This window comes from Pimephales promelas, chromosome 4 (genome assembly GCF_988280905.1).
Source record: "Pimephales promelas chromosome 4, fPimPro1.hap1.1, whole genome shotgun sequence".
Taxonomy (NCBI): Eukaryota; Metazoa; Chordata; class Actinopteri; order Cypriniformes; family Leuciscidae; genus Pimephales; species Pimephales promelas.
The window spans coordinates 20,925,099-20,948,118 of NC_142772.1; the positions used below are offsets into that span (position 1 = coordinate 20,925,099).

Consider the following 23,020-nt stretch of genomic DNA (forward strand, 5'->3'; position numbering starts at 1 on the left):
AATGTGCTTTGTAGATAGTGTCCTGATTGGTATATTGGCTCCTGATGAACAACAAACTGTTGAAAAGGTACGGTTGGGAGTCGAATAAGGCATTGGTAATCAAGAATCATTTCCAAAATTTGGAGTCCATTCCATCAAGGGGAATCGACTCCTCTTTCCTTTTTTTCTTGGTTACACATTTCCTTCAAATGGTCTTCGTTTCCTGTTTACACTTCTGGGCTTCGGGGTCTATACGACCCCAACAATTGATTGAGTAATTGTACAAAAAAATATACATTTTTAATCATACAAATAATATATCATTTTTTTGTTTACTTCTCATCTATTCATTAATGCTGTGTTTTTGGAGATATAAAGTACTTTTGTATCCATATATCACACAATTCCTCAACTACACCATTAGCTTTAGCATTAGCATATGAAATATTTTTTTACAATACAGTGCATTTAAATATGCTCTAGTACTAGGCCTTCATTTCTGTGTAAAAATTTTCAGATTTATGCCGGATGTTTATTTATTTTTTTTTGGACACAATGAAAATATTTAGTTTTTTTTTAGATCTCCCATTCATTTCAATGTGGGGTCATATTGACCCCAAAGACCAGAAGTGTAAACTTTTTTTTACATACCTTCAGAACAACCGAATCAAGCACAGTTTTTTTGTGCGTGTATAGAAAGATAATGTATGAAAAGTCACAAAATCTTATTCCACTGAGATGAAGGGAACCTTTTTTTTGTTAAGTAAAAGTCGATTGGGGTCGTATAGACCCCATGACCCGATTGAGGGCCATGGTGTCCTTGTTACAGTGTAACTATACATTTAAGTAGAGAGTAATATGAATTAACAACATGTACTTACTATATAATAAGGGTTAGGGATAGTTAGTTGCACGTAATTATGTATAATTTACTGTTATTACATAAGTAAGTACATATAATGTAACAAGGACACTAAAATAAAAAAGTGTTACAGACTTTTTCTTAAAGATTCATCTGTTACTCCATAAAAAAGGTTCATTTTCATTATCAGTTCAGGTTCCAACTAGTAGTAAACTGAAACATCAACAAGGACAATATTTGCCATTTTATTATTATTTTTTTCTGATCTCAACTTTCTCTCAACCAGACTTTCAGTGTGATTGAACGCGTTAACACCCATAAAGTCCACACCAATGGATGATAACGTTATGTTTATTTATAAATGAACAAAGTTATTTTGTCTATGTAAACAGAGTTCTTTAAAGTTGATGGATTCTGACTGGCTGTCAATTTAGTATAGTGATTCCAATGAAATCATTCCTCTCTGTCAGTATCGCTATAGCTGTTGTGTGGACGTAAATATTCGTATAGAAACTCCATAGTTATACAGTAGTTATCATTTTTGGTGTGAACGTCCCTATACTGTGGTCAAGAAACGCACTCTCTGACATTAACTAAATGACTGACTGACTTAAAAACAACTATCACTCAATTTTAATGGGATGTTTTAATGTAAAATTGTGGACTTATTAAGTGAAAGGTAATTGGTAAAGTTAGCAAAATGGCTAAATTTGTTTAGAGAACTTTTAAGGCGACAACAGCAACAGTGCCACAGCTCAATATGTTGGAACACTAGGCCACTCTGACCATTTTGGTTTTCCCAGTTTTTTCTACAGAACTGAAAACACAAATATAATCCCTTGGTATATATTTACACTTCAAGAGTCATGATGATGTGATCAAACAGTCCATTACAAGGAAACAGTCATTATAACAAATAGGATGGCAGCTCAGCATTTAAAGGGATACTCCACTTTTTTTTGGAAATAGGCTCATTTTACAACTCCCTCAGAGTTAAACAGTTGAGTTTTACCGTTTTCGAATCCAAATCAGACAGTTTCTGGTCTCATTGACTTCCATACTATGGAAGTCAATGAGACCAGAAACTGTCTGGTTACTGATATTCTTCTAAATATCAGACAATCGGCTGAATGGATTCGAAAACGGTAAAACTCAACTGTTTAACTCTGTCTGAGGGAGTTGTAAAATGAGCCTATTTCCAAAAAAAGTGGAGTATCCCGTTAATGAAACATGCGTCAAGGTAACAGTACATAAAATAGATGCCTTAGAAAACAGAAATGTGTAAAACATCCAGCTTTGCAAAATTATTAATTCATCTGAATCATTACTTGTACTTCGATCTGGTCATGTTTATCCAATGCAGCTTCCACAGCATCAAAGAACTCCTCTTCATTGATCAGACTGTTTGGTCCTTCCTGCACAGACACGTTTAGCACAGAGAGAACATCTCAGTCAAAAATGGAGGGTTGTGTGTTGGGCCACAGATGGACAGGACAGTGTAAATGAAAGGTTGTGAACTTACTTCATAGTCTGGTCCTCCATAATGAGGCTTCTTCTTCAGCTCTGTCAATGCAGCTTTGTAGGCGTCTTCAGCCCGTCTTCTCCTTTCAATTTCCTTTTGTGGAAAGAATGTTACTCACAGTTTTACTATATCCAATATGAAATCAATGAATTCAAGAAGGGGTCATTACTATAATAAAAAATATTTTAAATGTAACTTTTTTTTTTCATTTTCAAATGTTTGGGTGTCTAAGATTTTTTCAATGCTTTTGAAAAAAAAAAGTCTGATTCATTCATTTTAAGAAAAATACACACACACAAACATATTTTTCCAATTTAAAGGTAACCATTTTCCAATTTAATATATTTTAAAATGTAATTAATTCCAGTGATGGCAAAGCTGAATTTTCAGTATCATTACTCAAGTCTTCAGTGTCACATGATTCTTTAGAAATCAGTCTAATATGCTGATTTGGTGCTCAAGAAACATTTTTTTATCATTGTTAGCAACAGTTGTGCCCATTCATATTTTTTGTACTAGATTCTTTAATGAATAGAAATTTCAAAAGAACAGAAGTTATTTCTGTTTTTTGAAATAGAAATCTTCTGTAACATTATAAATGTCTCGACTATCGATCAGTTTAATGCTTCCTTGCAGAAAAACTAAATTATATCTTTAAAAATAATACAAATCTAACTGCAGTGTTGTATTACTCGAGACTCGGACTCGTCTCGGACTCGGTCTCGAGACCATATGGTCTTGGTCTTGTCATGGACTCGTGTCCATTTGGACTCGTACTCGAACATTTTTTTTTTTTTAGGACTCGGAATTATTCCCGAGTCCACTCGAGTTCAATTCAAAATATTTTTCATGATTATTAATGCATGTTAATAAAATATTTCTTTAAATTGATTGACACGCCCAGTGATTGGTGATTTTCTAGTGCGCAACTGCGCATGACAAATTGTAATAAAATTACTTTTAAATCCACCTACTATGTGGCCTTTTTACCCTAAACTGATCATATTTTTTAAACTCTAAGTAAATTCAGTAAAAAAAAAATTAAAAAAAGGATTTCTCTAAGTAAATAAAAGTAAATTAGGTAATCAACCCTCACTGTCTCGGTCTCGACTCGGACTCGACCGTCTCTGGTCTCGGACTCGACTCTCTATGGACTCGGTCTCGACTCGGACTCGACTCTCTTTGGTCTCGGTGTCGACTCGGACTCGAGTGAGGTGGTCTCGACTACAACACTGTCTAACTGATCCCAACCTTTTTAAATGGTATTGTAAATGGTCATGGAAAAATGACCGTTGGGATTTTAATTCTGAAATAAAGTTTTGGAACGAACCATTTTTACCCCCCCAGTTTCAATAAACATTTTGGACTTTTAGCAAGACGTTTTGAGTTCTACAACGTATATATGTTTGCATACCATAATAAATTTGATTTGATTCCTCATGAATCCTCATGATAGGCAATCACGACTATCATGAGGATTCATGAGGAATCAAATCAAACAAATCCAAAAAAATATCTGTTAAGGATTCAAATAAAGAATACGGGACAGAGCAAAGACATGTGACAGGCAATCTGACAGGTCCACAGGCAGTTTCATGCGTCAGCTAAAGCAAACACACCCATTTCAACGGTCTTTCCTACTACAGATGCGATTGATGATCCCGATTGGTGTCTTGCTCTTTGGAAGGCCATTCATTCAACAAAGGGAGGAGACCATAACACCCGCTCTCTAAACAACTTGCAGAAAGTCAACCTTTAAACCAGTCAAACAAATAACTGAAGTAGTCTTGCCACATTAAATCTTCACTGAAACATGTTTGATCATTTGACTAACTGAGAAGCTTTGGGTGTTGTAGACAAGTAGTTGTTGCATAATTTTTGTTTAGTAAATAATAAATCCGATCAGTTCAAAAACTGACAGGTGTGTCTTTGCTAAAAGCACTGACACACCTCTACTACCGACACAAAGATTGTACACATACTGATACACGAGACAATTACTGACAACACCCGGCTTATATGACAGTTGATAACTATCAAAAGGTGGTAATGTGACTCCACTAAACCAAAGCGATAAAACACCAATGGCAGAGCTGAGATGAAAATGCAAACGCATCCACTTACATGGCACAAACGCAAGACAAAAACACATAAAGGCTAAAAACACATACAGTGTGTAAAGTGACTCTTTTCAGCACTTAAAACAGAGCGTAGCATCAAATAACCAGTGAACTGGACACAAGCAAGTCAAACCTACAGTGTAGAAGCTGCTGTGCGTAGACAGTGGAATCCAGTTTTCATTAGTGCTCTGAAGCGCTACCCAGTTCTGCCACGGCTTCAACGCTGAAGAAATGTACACTGTAGACATCCTTTACAATCTGGTCGCTAACATCAAAACACACAATCCTCAGAAATGGGAAACTCTGGTCATTTTGTAGAAAGCTTTATTCCGTTCAAAGGTCCATCCAATCCTGTTGATTGACTGTGAACATGCTGTAAAATCTGCGGCTGGAATTCAAGAAGCCGCTTCCTGGCTGATAATATAGCAGGGGTTGGACTGTAGAGGGAAAAACTGGTCGGGCAAGTGCGAGCAGAAGCTTTACACTCAGATACTAATGACGATGCTAATGTGAGGAATGCATGGCTTCTGGAGACCAGATGCACTTTTGTTTTAATGGATGTCTTTGTGACTCATCCAGTAATTAAGGTGTTATGTGGGAAGTAAATAGAGCCCATTTTAAGCTTGTGACAAAACAGCTTGATGCCGAATGATTCATACATAACAAAATGCACTCTGTGGTTTCAATATTGCAAAAAAAAAAGTATATGGTAGTCCCACAATTAACAATACTTCTTGTAAAACTGAAATTATCAAAAAAAAAAAAAAAAAAAAAAAAATCCTCACATTGTTCCAAACCCATACTCTTTTAAAATTGAGGTATTTTTCTTATTCAAGGCTTTCGTAAGGGTTCAGAGGACTTGAAATATAACTCAGGAGTCCGATGGACTTCTTTAATGGTGCCTTTTTGGAGATTGATGGGCCGTGGTCACCGTTCACTTTGCTATATTGGCAGAGCAATAGAGGGAATGCATTGACGTCACTTTCCCACCGGAACAACCCCCCTCAGCCCTTCTACCCCCCCCCCCTTCTTTTTAAAATTATATTAAATAAATATAACTATATATACAATTGCATCTAAACGTATGTACGTTTCATTTCAAAGACTGGAGGACAGTAAATTTTGAAGACTCCGCTTTTTTCCTCCGCTTTAATCTCCACAACCGGAAATGGACGAGCATCCTTGCGTCAAATGCGGAATTTATGCGTGCATATAGCCCATTCCCTCCATTGGACAGATCCCTTCTGACCTCCTATACACTTCACTGGTTATCCACAGGCCTGTGTCTCTTCATTCTGCATACCGACTATTTCAGGTCCACCCAATGGACCTGAAATAACTGTCATCTAATTAAGTTTGCTGATGACACCATCTTACTGTCTCGGGTTTCAGGACCTTCACAGCATCATGGTCCAACTCTCCAGGAATTTGTTGAGTGGTGTGACAACTCCAGTTTGAAACTAAATGTGAACAAGACTAAAGAGATGGAAGTAACCTTTTCTAACAAGCAGAGGCAGATGACTACGGCAGTCACTATCATCATTCACGGGAAGCCCATAGAGATTTTTGAGGAGTACAAGTACAAGACAATCTGCTGAAATTTACTTCCAACACGGAGGAGAAACTTAGGAAATTCCAGCAGCAACAGTACCTTTTAACGAAGCTCAGTTCCTTTGGGGATAGTAAGAACATCTTCACTATGTTCTACTACTCCTACATTGGAAGTGTCATTACATTCTCTATTGTCTGCTGTTTTAATTTTATCACCCTTCAAAATAGAAGTTATTGGACTTCTTATTAGGGCTCTTTCCAAGAAGTCTTTACAAGACCCTTCACATGTCCTGTTTTCTGAAGACTTTGCTGTCCAGGCTGTGGGACACAAAGGAGGAAGGCAACCTTGTTTCCTAAAGTGGTTCAGCTTTTAAATTCCCAACAATCTCAGATCCCCTTGTTTACCACACTATATCTTTTACCCCTCTTATATTTTTAATGGCACACACATACATATATTTATTTATTTATTCATTCATCAATTCTTATAAATGGTTTTGACTTGTTTTTTTTTTAGGTATCTGCCTGTTTCAGATTGAATTTAAAATGTACAAATAAAGTTTTTGAAATGGGAAATTAAAGGAGAACTCTGGTGCAAAATGAACCTTTGGTCTAATAAAACATCGGTACCTAGTTAAGTGGACAAGACGAACCACGAACATCGTGCTGAGTGATCTGAACTGTATGAACGGCGTTCGTGGTTCGACTTATCGAGTCTGTTTTCCCAAGATGGCTCCTGTCTGTATACACGTCACAAAGTGAACTGTCTTCATAAAGTATCTTCTTATTAAACGGTCTGTACACTTACAAAGTTCTCAATGCTTCATTTTGCATGTATGGACCCTCATTATGTTACTGTGTTTGTTTGGGCCTATTTTGAGCCTTGTTAGTGGTATAAACTAGCAATTTCTTTTTACTTAGTCAATGCCCCCAGTACTAGCGTTATATGCTAAACAGTTTTTGGAGATAAAACTCTTTACATTCGATTATCATGAAAACAAATCTCAGAGAATGATTGACTAGGTACCAATGTTTTATTAGACCAAATGTACATTTAGCACTGGAGTTCTCCTTTAAAAAGCATTTATTTGAAATTAAAATAGTTTTTTTGTAATATTATAAATCATATTTTACTTTTGATCAAATTCATCCATGCTTGTTGAATAAGTAATGATAATCAAAAAATGTACATTCTGTCATAATTTACTCACCAAAGATGTATGAATTAGAATTACTATATGTTGATGTACACTACAGTTTGGAGTCTGTAAGATTTTGTGCTGCACACTACCTTATCAAGTCGTCTCTGCCAGCTCTCCTCTCGTTTGACCAAAATATCGATGCAGTGCGACAGTGTGGACAGGATTCCTGCTGTAGTGGCTTTAAATGTGATGGCTTCACCCTTGAAATCGATGCCTACGGGAGCTTTGAGGCTGTCCACAGGAAATACTGCAGAAAAATCAAGTCAAATTAATATTAAATAGCAGCCGTACTCCAACTTAGCTCTACTTCTGAAGAAATTTCAGTTGCTTAATTAAATCTTTATAAGTGTCTTATCAATTGTTTTCAGACCTAGAAAGAAATAAGCCATTTAACAACCACCATCATGGACATAATGGAAGATTTTCACCATTACGGGAGTAAAAAGCACTTTACACTCTTTACACAATCCAAATTGATGTTACCACTAACTGCATGACGTGCAGTTTATTGCAATGGTGTAGACTGTGTAAGTTTTTTTTTTTAATGCTACTACAAATAAAGACATATGAACAAATATTACATTAGTCAACATTTGAAGTGGATCAAAACCTTTCATGACATGAAAACTTTGATAAATTTTTTTTGATCCTACATACACTGTATTCAGAAAATATGAAAAAAAAAATGATTGCTCGAGAATCAAACTGCATTCGGACAGGATTTGACCATTTTCATCAATAAATGTATTAGGCACAAAGTAGATGTGCTTATAAAAAAAGACATACAAACTCACGTTTCTCTTTGCTGCTGTTGTTGTTGAGATAATCTGGACGTAAGGTTGGAAAATTTTCCTCATCATCAGATACTGCGTGAAAAAAATTCAGCAGTGTTACAACAAACAACTCAAGCAATTTGAATGTGCAGTGCACTCATCCATTTAAAGAGAAGGATCACACAAAAATGAGAATACCGACAACTTTTATTTACCCTAATGCCGTTCCAAACCCATAAGACCTTTGTTCATCTTTGAAACAAAGATATTTTTATGTTCTCTCAGCCTTCCGGTCCATGTAACCAAAACTTTTGCGCATTAAAAAGTAAAAAAAACACATCGGAAAATAAATCTATACATGCCAAAAGGTCTAATCCAACACCTTTATATGATGAACATATATTTTATTCACATAAGCCAGATCAACACACCACAGAGCATATCAAATATGGTAAACTGAAGTTAAACCCTGCTTGCTTGGCGCATGAGAAACAACCTCATTCGTTCTTACAAAATCAAGCAGGCATGACTGACTGAGCTTCCGTTTACCATAAGTTTTGTTTGTGTGGACTTTTACTGGAGGGACAGAAAATATCTTCAATTGTGTTTCAAAGAACACCATTAATGACAATTTTCTCTTTAAGGTGAACTATCCCTGTAAAGTTATAAAACGCACAATATAAAATGGCACTCCTCTAAATACGAAAAGAATTTGAATGGCAAGTTTTCTACCGTCTAACGCCAAGTTGCCCCCTCAGCAAGATAAAACTCCCTGTATCATAACTGTTTTCCTCACCTTTGTCCCTGTGAAGCTCATCTTTACAGTCAGCGTCTGCGCAGTTGTCAAAGTACCTCTGCAGAGTGTCCACCTGTCTGCAGAGAATGTCCCGGAAGGTCTCCATCTCTGCTAGCTTTTCACGCAGACTGTATCCCTTCTGTTCAACAGTTTGCAAATAAACATTGAATAGAAACTACATAAGAAGTTGCACAAGTTGGGACTGTGGAGGCAGAGACTGATTCTCACCTTGAAGGAGGATGCGGAGGTGGTGGAGAGGCCACTGGCGGCAGAGGTGAGGGACAGTAGGGAACCATGGCGGCGAAGACTGCTCTCAGACCCGTAGCCTGACTCGGCCTGCACACAAAAAACAACTCGGTAACTTCACACTTGTTTAAAAAAAACATTTAATGAATCGAGGGCAGTGAAGTGTTTGGTCAAAGCTGTGCAGTGAAAAAGACATTTTCTGAGACTTACAAAGAAATAAAGCAGCTGTTAAGATCAATGCTTAAAAGAGTAGTTCACTTTTAAAAAACACTTTTGCTGATAATTTACTCACCCCCATGTCATCCAAGATGTCCATGTCATTCTTTCTTCAGTCGAAAAGAAATTAAGGTTTTTGATGAAAATATTCAAGGATTTTTCTCCATATAATGCACTTTACTGAACGGTTCAAGGAACTGTTCAAAGGGCTTTAAATGGTTCCAGACGATGAATAAGGTTCTTATCAAGCGAAACGATCGCTCATTTAAAAAAATAAATCACAAAGTTTAAGTTTTATGAGCTCAAATGCTCGCCTTGCTCTGTTCTGTGATGCACGTCCGTGACTTTCCTGTTCGAACTTCTTAATCAATAGAACAAATCTTTCTCTGAGTCAATTAGTTCATTCAACGAACGAAATGAACAAATTGACTCTGAAAAAGATTCGTTCATTTTGATGAACGAGTACGCAACAGGAGTCACGAACGTGCATCAAAGAACAGAGCAAAGTTTAAGCTTAAAACTTAAACTTTATTATTTTTTTTAATTGAGCGATCGTTTCGCTTGATAAGACCCTTTATTCATCGTCTGGAATCGTTTAAAGCCCTTTGAACAGTTTCCACTGAAACTGTTTTTCGGACCTTGAACCGTTTGGTTACCAGTAAAGTGCATTATATGGAGAAAAATCCTGGAATATTTTCATCAAAAACCTTAATTTCTTTTCGACTGAAGAAAGAATGACATGGACATCTTGGATGACTTGGGGGTGAGTAAATGATCAGTTTATACGTTTTTTTTTTTTTTTTTAAGTGAACTACTCCTTTAAAATCACCAATTATAAAATGATGAATGATATTTGGAAGAGACTCACATCTGATATTTTTTTTAAGACTGAATTACTCGTTAAACTTGAAGCTTAAATATTAATTAGTTACTCAGTAGCATCTACCTTTTTATTATGAGCTTAGCTTTACCAAAGTAAGATTTGTATGTTCACAATTAATTGAATGCATGGAAAATAATTCACAGGAAAGCAGGAGGAACACAAGCATTACAAAAATGTTAAAGGAATGAACTATGAAACATCATAAAGAATCTATAAATGTTTAGAATGGATTAAAAATAAAGTTCTCAAATCTCAACCCTACTAATTCTAACGATAAGAAATGATATTTGGAACAATATAAAACTACCAGTTGGTAAACTTTTTAAAATGATTTTGAAAAAAGCATTTTATGCTAATCTAGGATGCATTTATTTGGTAAAAGAAAATACAGTTAAAACAGTAATATTGTGAAATATTAATTCTGTACTGAATTTGATAAAGGACTTCCATCCATCTCGGTTATTGATTAAATTGTTTTTTTTTAAGATTTCTATTTTAATATGTTTTAAAATGGCAAAGCTGAATTTTCAGCATCATTACTCCAGTCTTAAGAGCCACATGATCCTTCAGAAATCATTCTAAAATATGCTGATTTGGTGCTCAAGAAACACTTATTATTAATTAATGTTGAAAACAGTTGAGCTGCTTTATGTTTTTGTGGAAACCATGATACATTTTTACAGGATTCTTTGATCAAAAGAACTTGGTTGGTATTTATTTGAAATGGAAATTTTTGTAATATTATAAATGTCTTTCTTTACCGTCACTTTTGATCCATTTATATAAATAAAAGTATTCATTCGTAAAACAAACAAATAAATAAACAAATATTTTTAAAACCTTACTGATACAAAACCTAACATATATAATCTAACATCATAAAATTCATTCAAATTAATATTAACAATCTTAGAGTTGTGTTACATTCACATGTGCAAATGATAATCTTTGATCTATACAAATAGATCTGTCTCTTTGAATGACATGGGTATGATGTAGGCATGGACACAAGGAACAACATTGCTGTTGCATGGTTACTGTACTTCTGTTCTGGCCCGTTACACCACCTGACAAAGTAACAAAAGCTGCATAAATGACGAAGAATGCTGATGCTAAAAATTATAATACAGACATCCTCAAACCATCTCGATCCCACATCAATATCATGATACTGTATACATTTCCTGGCAGCGCTTTGAAGGAATCCAGGTAGAAACTGAAAGCGTGGATGACTGCATCCCTCTAAGAAAAGGAAAGGTCTGAATCAGATCTTTTTTTAAGTTCTGATAAAAATTAAGCAAGGAGGATGGATGCAAAGAATCCAGAAAAAAAAAAAAGGTTTCCACAGAAAGCAGCACAACGGTTTTAAACCAAAAGTCCAGCTTTTCCATCACAGGAATAAAAATTATATAATATAATTATAGTCAATTGTAATATATAAAATAAATGCAGCATATTTAAAAATCTTACCAACCGCAAACCTTTGAGCGATAGTGTAAAAAGTCCCATTAAGTGCAATCAGTACTCGTATAACTCTTTTATTTGGTTAGAAGACACTGTACCTTACAGCAAAAGCCTTCGATTCAGTCCTTTCATGAGTGCACCGTAAAAATGCTGACACTTGGCTTGTGGAAGATTCCATTAAAGTGTTTTAACTAATAGCCAATGACAGGATGGGTCATATGGATCATCCTTAAAAAAATGCAACAAAAACATAATTTCAGGAAAAGATGGAATAACCTGCTTCAGTCTTACTTCGTCCCAATCAATGAATAATGGAAATGATTACTGTAATTGAATTCCCCGGGAAAATCATGACACTGGTCATGAAAACATGGATGCTGGATGGTGAAAAGTAAATGACATGAGTTAAAATGCTAATGCGCTAAAGCCCACCATTTGCCCATTCCAGCAGCCAAAGCAGGTCAAGGCACTGCAATCCTGAGTACTTGGCCCCAGCATAACCACTACTCTTTTCAGACGCTCCCAAAAGCGCTCCTCCTCAAGGCGGTCACAGAATTCCCAGTTCTTTCTCCAGACACTCCAAGAATTCCCAGTTCTCTATCCGGACACTCCTAGTATGTTCTCCCTCTCTGTCTGGACACTCCAAGGATTCTCCAAGGTTTTCTCTCGGACACTCCTTGCTGGACACTCCCAGTGCACTGACTGCAGACTATTTCACTAGCACATGGTCAAGCAGGACCGGAGGAGGAGACAAGCATTCGCAATGATGAGAAGAAATGATGTGAGGTGGGTTTCTGAAGCAGAATAAAACCACAGAGATTGTGGGTGGGTCTGCAAAGCATGTGCAGGAGAGCGAGTGAGAGAGAGAGATGGCAAATCATACGAACACTGAAACTCCCAGAGCTGTCGCACACACTCCACTCACCTAAAAGCAATATAACCAACATAAATCATCCAGAAGTCCTGCAGTTACTTTGGCCGCATCTAATCCAGCAGCATGAATGTGTAAGTGAATGTGTGAGCGTGCGTTTAAGGAGATCTCAGATCCTGCCGGGCGTGTGCTCTCGTCTCGGTCTCTTGTGCTGTACTCCTCATCTCAGAGCTCATCTTTAAGTGGAAAAATGCAACACCTAAAACCACTGAGTTCCAATCAAGCCCCTTTATTTTGGTTCAGAGGTCTTCCTGCTGGGCAGGGCTTTCAAATCGGTCTCTTCATGCGAATGAATATACTCATGAATTATACATGCAGCTGGACGACTGTGAGCAGAAAACGCCCATCTGCCTCAGCCGGCATCACCCACGCACGCACAAACACACACTCACCTCGATGAACGGAGAGTTGCGATAAACAATGCTGACCTGAGTGCCAACAGCCTCTTCTAATGTGCTCTTCTGTTAGAGGAATGGTGATTCAAATAGCATTTTTAGATTTGAAGCCATACAGATCAGAAAGAAGAGGCAGGTCAAAAAAAGAGATTATTCGGGTCAGTTTGTGTTTAGATAAAAGGTTTTCAGAAGATAGATTGACATGAGTAAGGCTTTAAATAATGTATTTTATATTAAATATTATAAATAGTATTTTATAAAATAATAATAATTTATAAAATAATACATAATTTTATAAAATAATAAATATTTTTTAATGTTAAATAATAGTTTTTTATATTAAATATTAAATATTGTGGTATCAACAACCACATATACCACACATACAATTATATGACTGTACAAGTCACACAAATGTAGCATCATTTGCACCAGGCTGACAAAATCTGTGACACACTAATTGTAAGAACAATTGAAGAACTCTTGGTAACCAGTGGCTTAGCGGACAGGGCGAAAACAAATGGGCGAAACAAATTTGGCAAATGCTTAACGCAAGCACTCTAGAGGACGTCAAATGTTTCCATTTACTATTTGTTTTTGCAGCGGTGAGCAATGTAGCCAATCACAGACATCCGCTGCGCTGATCTCTCGAATAGTGGTCGACCGATATATCACCATACTCGATATATTGGCCGATATTTGGCATTTTTTAAAGAGCCCCTATCATAGCATTTGAAATGTTCCTATTTTTGTTTTAGGAGTTCCCAAAAACAGTTTAACATGCATGCAAGGATAAAAAACACTTTTGTTGTCTTATAATATGCATTTATTTTTAACTGATTTGCACACCGACTCCCAAATGATTCGTACGACGACTCATTTTTCCAAACCACTCCTTTGCGTGACGCTAATCGGCGGTGATTGGTCAGATGACAGACCCAGTCAGTTATTGTTTGTTAGCATAACATATTGATAAATCACTGCAGTACAACAAAACACTCTATTCTTTATGACAACTCCAATAACAGCGACAAACATTTCAAATATTAAAAAAAATTGACATTAGAGACCTAGAAGCTGCGCTGAGCGTAAACACACACACACGCGCACACACACACACACTTATTGTGCCTTCCCTCCTCGCGCCCCGACGCTACAAAACCGTTCAAAACCCATAAAAGCAACAATTATTAATAATACTTACAGGTTGTGATTCATAGGAGGAAGCTGATCCATATACACTGGGCAAGTAAGTTACTGAGCCCTCCTTCAGGAACAACCGCTTGCGAATCCACATTTGAATTCATTTATGTTTTTGAACGATTCGCAATTAAAATGATGAGAACACAATCGGGCTATACTGTTGAGGTATCGTTGCAAATATGAACTCTGACCACCGATTCTTCACATGCTCGTCCCTGGTAAATGAAAACAAGTTGCTGAACTGTCTTTGCATTGTAGAACGCAGCGCCTTCTCGACATGAAGCTATTCAGCTGAAGTATTTGTGTTCTAGACTTTAAGTTTACACTTCCGTCTGCGCGCGCAGTAACTGGGCATGGCCAATATGCTTATGTTTCGTATCTTCGTCACTACGAAACAGCTAATGACTCGTTTCAAAAACAATTCATTTCATAGACTCAGAGTCGACTCTCACTTTTGAAAGACAATAACTTTATAGACGGTGCACTTTCAGATATAAATCTTTGCAGGATGTTTTCATTCCCTTAGAGCTATAGTCCACACCATATGAACAGTCATTTTTAAAAATCCATGATAGGTGCTCTTTAACAAAGTGTAGATACGACGCAAAAAAGAGATGCATTGTGCAGTGTAGACAGCCTAATTAACTATAATGGAACTTTTTAAGATCACAATGAACTGAGATGAGGGACAGCTTTTAGTGATTATAAAGGGAGCGCTCTTTTCATGCTTTTGAGGTTGTATAGTGATAAAGTGAGAGGGATAATCAGCACGGGACAAAAATATGGCAACCGAAGTGTAAGTAACCGAAGAAAGAAAAAAAAAAATTGGGGACGAGAGTTTAAATAAAGAGACCAGAAAATCTGCCTGGAGTTGTAAAAGAGCTTTTTAGTAACATGACAAACTGCAATAGCACTCCTCACCAGCAGATAGCAGAAGTGGCCGTGAGTGTAGACTGCCAGAGAACATTTGCATTAGATTTTTGCTGTTTGTTTAGTAAAGCTTCGAAACAATCTGTATTGTCTGAAGCGCTATATAAATAAAGGTGACTTGACTAATATTACAATGTTCCCAAAAGGACATTTAACAACCAAACTCACTGTTGAGTTCTCATAACTCCACAAAGCTTCAGTTTATGCTTTTATGACCTTCAAAACAAGCAAATAACTTAATGTTCTATGTCTGACTTGACTGACAAACAAACTATGATACTTCAAGAACTCTACCTGCTAAATAGCTGCCTGAAACACAACTGTACACACACACACACCCTTTCCTGGATCAAAACACCAGCTGTGTAGCAACAGCTCCACTCCTTTTATTGAGTTCAGCTCCAACGCACATGTGAGAGTCATTCAAATCAGCACATTCCTCAAGACCCAGCCATTGTAAATCGGTCCCATTACATACGTCACCGCAAACCAACGCCAGATTCAATAAATATCTTGTTTCGCCTCATGCAAAAGAATCATAACCAACATGTCACTCGAATAGATGAGCTAAAGCAATCTCATATATTCCTACTTCCCTGGCAAATAGTATGCCGAATGAGTAATGATACAATAAGCAAAGAATAGGTACTAAGAAATTGTTCGACAAGACAAGTAAATTAATTTAATTTTCAATTAAGTTGCTGTTAGTATGTAATAGGTAAAAGGTCAATGCCAACACGGCAGGTGCAATATATCCCAATAATTCAATATAAGCGAGCACATTTATAAACATTTATCTTTTAAATTATAAATTTATAAACAATTTTTTAGGAGTCACTGCACACAACATCTTTTACAACCTGAACTAACCTTTCCTTTTCATTAACATGTCAATTTATTTGATATTTTAAGACACTTATTGACCTTGACACAGTCATGAGGGTCTGACTCCTTTTTGTTGGAGTTGGAGTGAAGGAGTTAAGCAGTTTTAAGAAAACTGATTAATAGTAATAAAGGATTATGCTAAAATACTTACTTATTTCATTCTTTTGAGTTTTTTTTCTTCTTTACTACAATGTTAGTAGGACAGTTGTGTCAAGGTTTATCCAAGTCACAATATGAATTGCATTTGAATAAATTAAAAGATCATCTGACAAAAAATAAGCATCACGTCATTGATCTACCACACCTGCATACCTAAAAAAACAAATTTAATCAATAACTGAGATGGATGGAAGTTTATCAACTTCCTTTATCAAATTCAGTACATACTATAAAATCCTCTAGAAAGGACTCCACAGTGGCTCTTCTGTGTACAAGGAAATGATAGCTAAAAAGAAAAAAAAAAGAAAAAAAGGCATGCAGGACACATTCCACTGCCTCAAACACCCTCCATTCCTCAACAAAGGAAATAAAAAAAAACACCCATTCAGGTTCTGCAACATAAACATGATCACTCACTATCAAAAAGACACTGGAGCTGGAGCAGTTTATCTTGCTGCTTCTGAGGGACTCACCTTGTGAAGTTCGATGGTATCAATCCACTGCTGCCGCAGCAAAGGATGTTCAGCCCTCAGGTACCAGATGCTGTCATTCACACTGATGTCAAACCGGCATTCATCAAATTCGTGAGGCTGAAAGAGAAAGGATCAAATACAAGAACAGATCATAACAATGAACATGTTTGGAAAATGGATTAAACATGGGCCATAAACCTTCCATTCTCTCTGCCATTGTTTTTGGAGCACCTTTTCCTGCTGTTCCTGATAAACAACTCGCAGAAACCACAAAATATATTTGCATTTATTGAATAGGTCAATGGACCTGTGGGAACATTTTCAGACCACTTTAACAGAAAAACAAAAACTGCTAGCCATCTCAAAACAAGCTTTAAGTATTATCCACAAAGTATAACTTTAACAATCAATTATTTTGCTAAGCTATCATTTTGTTCTTAGTTTCAGCTAATGAACCTAAATGAGCCAACAATTCAAGGCTTAACTGTTAATAAGTTGCACTGATCACTTACATACAATGACATTTGACTTTTAGTTCCATTATTGAAGAAAACTGAAACACTAGCACCAGTTAATATCAACAAAATTAGTTGATAAATCCACAGATTAATTAAATGTTGGTTTTGGTCAATTATTTTAAATAATTACTTAAAGTAGTTGTTATACTAACTTAGGATTAGGTTCTAAAATAAAATAAAAAATAATTATCTATTATATATTCTTATAAATAAGCAATTTTTATGATATCTAGAGGTATTAGCTTATATACCCCTACCCCCAAAAAATTAGTATATGCACAATTTTAAATGAAAAACTGTTCTCAGTTACTAACGTAACCTCGATTCTCTCTAGTAGAGGGAACGAGTGTTGCGTAAGATAGCTTATGCTACGGGAAAATGCCTTTTTCTTGAGAATACCGAAGCCAAAAAATGATCATTTAATTTTTCCTATGTAAAACGCATTGTTGCACAGAGGAGAGCTATGCGAGGCAGCTCGCGCGCCTATTGGTCGCTCTGTGGCAAATGCTGCAACCTTTCGATGGACTGGTCATGACGTAATCACCAATTGAAAGGGCGGGTGCCCTCGTGTGTCACGTCCCGCCGAAATAGGCGTGGCTTATCCCTATATAAGCCGAGTACAGATAGAGTGTTCTTTGGTTTTCATCTTGAAGCGAACCAGAACGCAGCACTAGCACGACAGGGTTACGCAACACTTGTTCTCTCTACTACAGAGAACCGAGGTTACGTTAGTAACTGAGTGTCGTTCTCTTACTAGAGTACTCTCGTGTTGCGAGGATTTGGCAAGTGCCTGGGTAACACATAATAGTGAAGACGGCCGGGCAAGTGAAGTGGCTCGACAGTCCAGGATGACAATATAAGGGAGTGTGACACCTCATATTGCATAAGATGAGTGCTTAAAACCATATAACAGTCAGTGGGGAAGGAAGTCAGCTTTAGTCAAAGTTAATTCCATGCAAGACACACTCACAAAGAGCGTGTGTAAGTCATGCACCCGCTTGACTGAAACGAGAGCCATGAGAAAAATGGTTTTGAACGAGAGACACCATAAGTCCAGTGACTGTAGTTGCTTGAAGGGGTCAATCTTCATAGTCACTAGGACTGTGGAAAGGTCCCGGGATGGAAGCATAAGGGGGCATTCAGTCTCCTGGCTCCCTTGAGGAAACGGATGATAAGATCTTTCTTTCCCAGAGACCATCCATGCAAAGGTTCTGTGAACACTGCTATGGCTGCCACGTATACTTTGAGCGTGGAGGGGGACCTCCCCTCCAAAGCTCTTGAAGGAAAGAAAGAATTTCCCCAACACAACAGTGTTGAGGGTCTGCGCATTTGGCAGCACAACAGCCAGGAAACACTGACCACTTAGAAGCATAGAGCAATCTAGTAAAGGGCGCTCTCCCTTGTGTAATTGTACTCAGCACTCTGACTGTGAGGTCAGCAGGAGGCCCTTTCTCAACGGGATCTGTCACGGAGCTATGCTCGTGAGCTGCATCAGTTCCGGAAACCACGCACAGTTCCTCCAGGATGGTGCTACTAGGAGAAAGGACGGCTTGCTTTCCCTGATTTGCTTCGTTGGCTGGGCCAGTCGAGGGCCAGCACGTCCCTGTTCTTTGTGAAGAATATTGGACAGTGGGTGTTCTCTGCTGACGCAAAGAGATCTATGTCCGCTCTGCCAAACATGTCCCACAGTCACTGGACTGTCTGTAGCCTCGGGCATCCTCTGTGACTGGCACGGCCCAGCCGGGAGAAGTGGAGTCGCAGGATCCTAGTGGAAGATGGCGAGTCAACCCTGAGGGCCCGACAAGTCCATCAAGTCGCATTCCGGGCAGCCGCTGACAGAAAGCACGTGGTCCGTGTGGTTCTTCCCCCGGTACATTTACATTTAGCGGACATAGCTCCGTGACCGATCCCATTCTAGCCCATCTACTACCCAGGTAGTAAACGCACAGAATGTGGCAGTCCCCATCATTGAGTGGGGCTCGGCAAGAGCCACACAAGGTGAAGCGAGGCATTTGAAACAACACCTCGGCTCTTTAGACAAGTTACAGAAGCAAGTATTGAAAGGATATTGGTGCCAGTGCAGCAGGAACGGCGGTGAAGCGGCGAAGGCGGCTTCGATCCTGCTGAAATGCTCGTCGACGGCGCGGCTTCTTCTGGAGCGTCAGCGATGTGAAGAGATCACTTAGCTAAAGAGATGAAAAATCAAAGAACACCCTATCTGGACTCGGCTTATATAGGGATTAGCTACGCCTATTTCAGCGGGACGTGACGCACAAGGCCGTCCACGTCCTCATTGGTGCTTCTATTTATAAAGGTTCCTAAATTTGTTTTGGAGATCTCCTACAATAAGTATACAGGCATCGAAGGTAAAAATATCAATTAAAAATAATTATAATATACATTACAAAATCACCTTTTTTCCTCACAGTGTTTGAATTGAAACGGTTCAATAAAGGATTTGGCTTCTATAAACCCCTCCTTTCCGAGAGTCTACTCTACTCTGATTGGTCAGATGGCCTAGTCTGTTGTGACTGGTATACCGCTTACACACTAGCATGTATCTGTATTGGAAATGAAATGCCATTTCGATATCTGGATTTCATCTCTGGAGGCTTACTCAGCAATGGCGATTCTAGGAGGTTGAAAGCTCTGAAAGCTCTTTGGCCACCCCTCTGGTCAACCCAGATCTCATAGGTAGTTGGTCAAGTATGTCAAACACAAGAAACAAGAGCAATGCTGTCAGTCAATGATGACAGCTGATCAACTGATTTAGGGCTAGTTTTACATTTTTTACTAACACAGTAGTGTTCTGTGAGAGCTGATTTCTTCTCATCACCACGGACGTTTGGCCATGCAGGTCAAGTGATCCATTAGATGAGCTTGCAACAACTAGTGCTGCTGCTCCGTGAAATAGGAGGACAGTCAGTTACAACAGCCAGCAACAATATAAACGCTGGAATCTGTAGTTCCCTTTCGAACTACAGGTCACTTTGTATTACGTAGCTACCTATACGTAGTGGGGAAACTCCATTTCCTCAATTTACTGAAGCCGTGTAAAACGCATTCGCAGCTGCAAAATCCATTGGCCAGGCGCCTCTCGTCCGAGCCCCGCCAAGGGGGTGCAGAGAGTTTGAGAGGTGTGGTAATTTAATGTATAGTTATATGGTAGTTCCCTCTGTGTAGGAGAACTTTATCTAGCACTAAGACTAAGTAGCAGCTAAAAGTCGAACTACACCTGCACTAGCTATATCTTAGCAGCCTGCAAACCAAGTTAAGCATTGAACTAGTTAGCTTTTTTTTTAATTGTTATTTGGATACCGCCATTCAATATGAAACACTATTTTCTGGATTGAAGACTGAGGGTGTTTTTTTGCAGATGTGCGTGTTAAATAGAGCTAATGTTATATTTTTGGTCAACCACAAGCAGTGTGTGAAATATAGTTTGACAGTCAAAATTTAAGTAGCTATAACACAGGAACAAGATGTGACATTTATTTGCTCTATGACTTAAGTGCTGTTTAAAGACTTTTTTTCTCTCGGAGGGGACTTTTTGTTTTTATCAATTAGCTCATCTTCACAGTTCACATATTTATAGACGTTTAAATAGGCAGATGCAGAGTGAGTTGCATTCAAATGGCACAAATGTAATAAGTTAATTTATGAAGAAGCATCTTAACCATGAATGATTGTAAGTCTTAACTTTGATTCAGCATACATTAAGAAGTTTATTTAAATTAAAGCCAACATTTCAATTTATACCTTCATCAGGGCCCTGGACATGAATCCTGTGTGGGTTGAAAACCACTTTTTGAACATATTCATTCATCACAAGGCATCATATAGAATGACATTATTGAGTCATTCTCAGGCCATTATCTGTGTTACCTGTATTACCTATATTTGCTTTACTAATTTAAGTGGCATAAATTCGAACCGCGGTCGGCTACATACGTAAACACATTAATAGCTTTGTGTTCCATCTTGGCTACCCCAGTAAAAATGTCCTGGAGACGCCACTGTTACTCAGCACTTGCATACTCAGTTTTACAAACAGTAGGCTAACTTTGGCATATGTTTTACAGTCCTCATCCTTTGTAAGGGCATGCACAGTGGATTTGCTTTCGCACAATTCGCAGCGCAGAAAACCGCGTCTTCTCAACTTGTCAACAAACCAAACTCTTTCAGGTCTCAGCTACAACCACAGTGTTGAGAGTGAGTCAAAGTATAGGCATTGTTCATGGGCAGCCAATGAAGACCATAGGCTTTCAATGGCACTATGCAAATTTGTTACAAACCTACATATGTTTTGTGCAGGAAGGAAGGAAGACTGGATTTGTGATGAACAACTCATTTCAGGCAGTTTAGAATCTCATTTTGGACCCAAGAAATGTTGCTTTTTTAAATTCACAAACAGCTTATTTAACACACTGCATGAAAGGTAATATCCAAAAAAAAAAAAAAAAAATCACAATAAGGGCACTTTAACTATAATTCCATGCATTCTGTAGTGGACATACTTTATATCAAGCATTTCTGCAGGGGTAGTGGGCATGGTTGGGAATATATTTAACTAGCGAGTGGTGAACTAGAACAGCTCTTATCAGAGACAGTGCACTGATCCAGGCCAGAACAGGGCTGCCGAATTCAATCAGTGCCCGAGGCATATCTGTTCACATCAGATCATCTCTGTTTTCCAGAGGGAACTCTGGGACCAGACCAGCTTCGAAGACTTCCAAGGTTTCACAGTCAGTTTGTCGAGATTCATTGGCCAGAAGATCAAAACTGGGTTCAACAACAATCTTTTGAGCCCTTGAACTTTCACAGTGGCCCTCAGACAAGTTCCCTCTTTCAGACCAAAGAACATCCCCCAATAAATGGCCATCCCCCTCATGGCCATCTGGGCCATGAGCATTGTGAATCTAAGAGCAGCGTTTTCTTTTTTACACATGCCCATTTTTATTGGAACACAGGCAAAGCGAGAGCTGCTCCTATCACCCTTTTCACAATGTGATATGTGATATGCACTTTCCGTCACAGGACGTTCCTGCGGTTCTGCTCACCCTGTTCTAATCCTCAAGACTACTTCAATTCACTCAATAGCAGAACAATGTAGCAATAGTGCGTCAACCTAAACACATCTTACAATGCAGCGTTGTTGGACATTTCCTTGTAGTCTTACTGCCGAGACATCTGCACTTGAATGACCTGTACAACACGCAACAGTCCAGCTCATAGACATACAGCAATATAAAGTACACCAATATTAAAACAACTATTTTTTAAATAAATTTAAACAAGATTGGGATAAAGGCTAGATCATTTTAACTCTATGTTTACTTTACTTTTATTGGAATAGATTAAATCAATTGCTTTGGGCAGAAAATATGATCTTTCTGACGACAAACAATTGAAATTCATCTCTTTGCATAGAACACAACCTCTAATAAGTCGAATCACATATCCAAAGCAGCTTCATAGTAATAAACAGGAAAATAAGTTAATGTTACAAAGTTCATCAATTATGAAACGACTTTAATGTCAGCCATTAAGCAGCTCTACAGAAGACAATAGTGTCATTATTATTCAGCTCAAGTCAGTGAGTTCAATGTTGATTCAATTTAGTTCAATAACAGTGGCAATGTTGAAAAGTAAATTGCAGTTATATTTGAGATAACCTCAAAAATTGTGAAGTTTGAATTTCAATCACATTTTGCCAAAGCATATAAAACACACTGTTGTAAAGTAGGTTTCCCATGGTAATGATAATTCCATAAAGTAGTCAGGTATAGTCTTGCAGGAAGTTTAGTATAGATCACACTAGGATGTGTCTGTCCAAAGCAAGCAGAGAAGTACCCATGTACTTTCTACTCAACTTCATGTTCTGCTTTGTCCACCCTGAAACAATCAGGCTG

At 37.9% G+C, this 23,020-nt stretch overlaps 1 protein-coding gene across 4 annotated transcripts in view; it reads right to left on the minus strand.

Annotated features, from left to right (window-relative positions):
- The window catches only part of cert1a (ceramide transporter 1a), a 34,218-nt gene that overhangs the window by 6,163 nt on the left and 5,035 nt on the right, over positions 1–23,020 (minus strand). For 3 of the 4 annotated variants that reach the window (XM_089130113.1, XM_039662030.2, XM_039662031.2), the window contains exons 3-9: positions 16,591–16,707; positions 9,034–9,141; positions 8,806–8,944; positions 8,031–8,102; positions 7,326–7,483; positions 2,364–2,456; positions 2,170–2,256 (exon numbers count right to left, since the gene is read on the minus strand). In XM_089130113.1, coding sequence (XP_088986239.1) covers positions 2,170–2,256; positions 2,364–2,456; positions 7,326–7,483; positions 8,031–8,102; positions 8,806–8,944; positions 9,034–9,141; positions 16,591–16,707 — 774 coding nt within the window. Of the gene's footprint in view, positions 1–2,169; positions 2,257–2,363; positions 2,457–7,325; positions 7,484–8,030; positions 8,103–8,805; positions 8,945–9,033; positions 9,142–12,046; positions 12,794–16,590; positions 16,708–23,020 lie in introns of those variants that run through there. The other variant, XM_039662032.2, reaches the window with a different exon arrangement.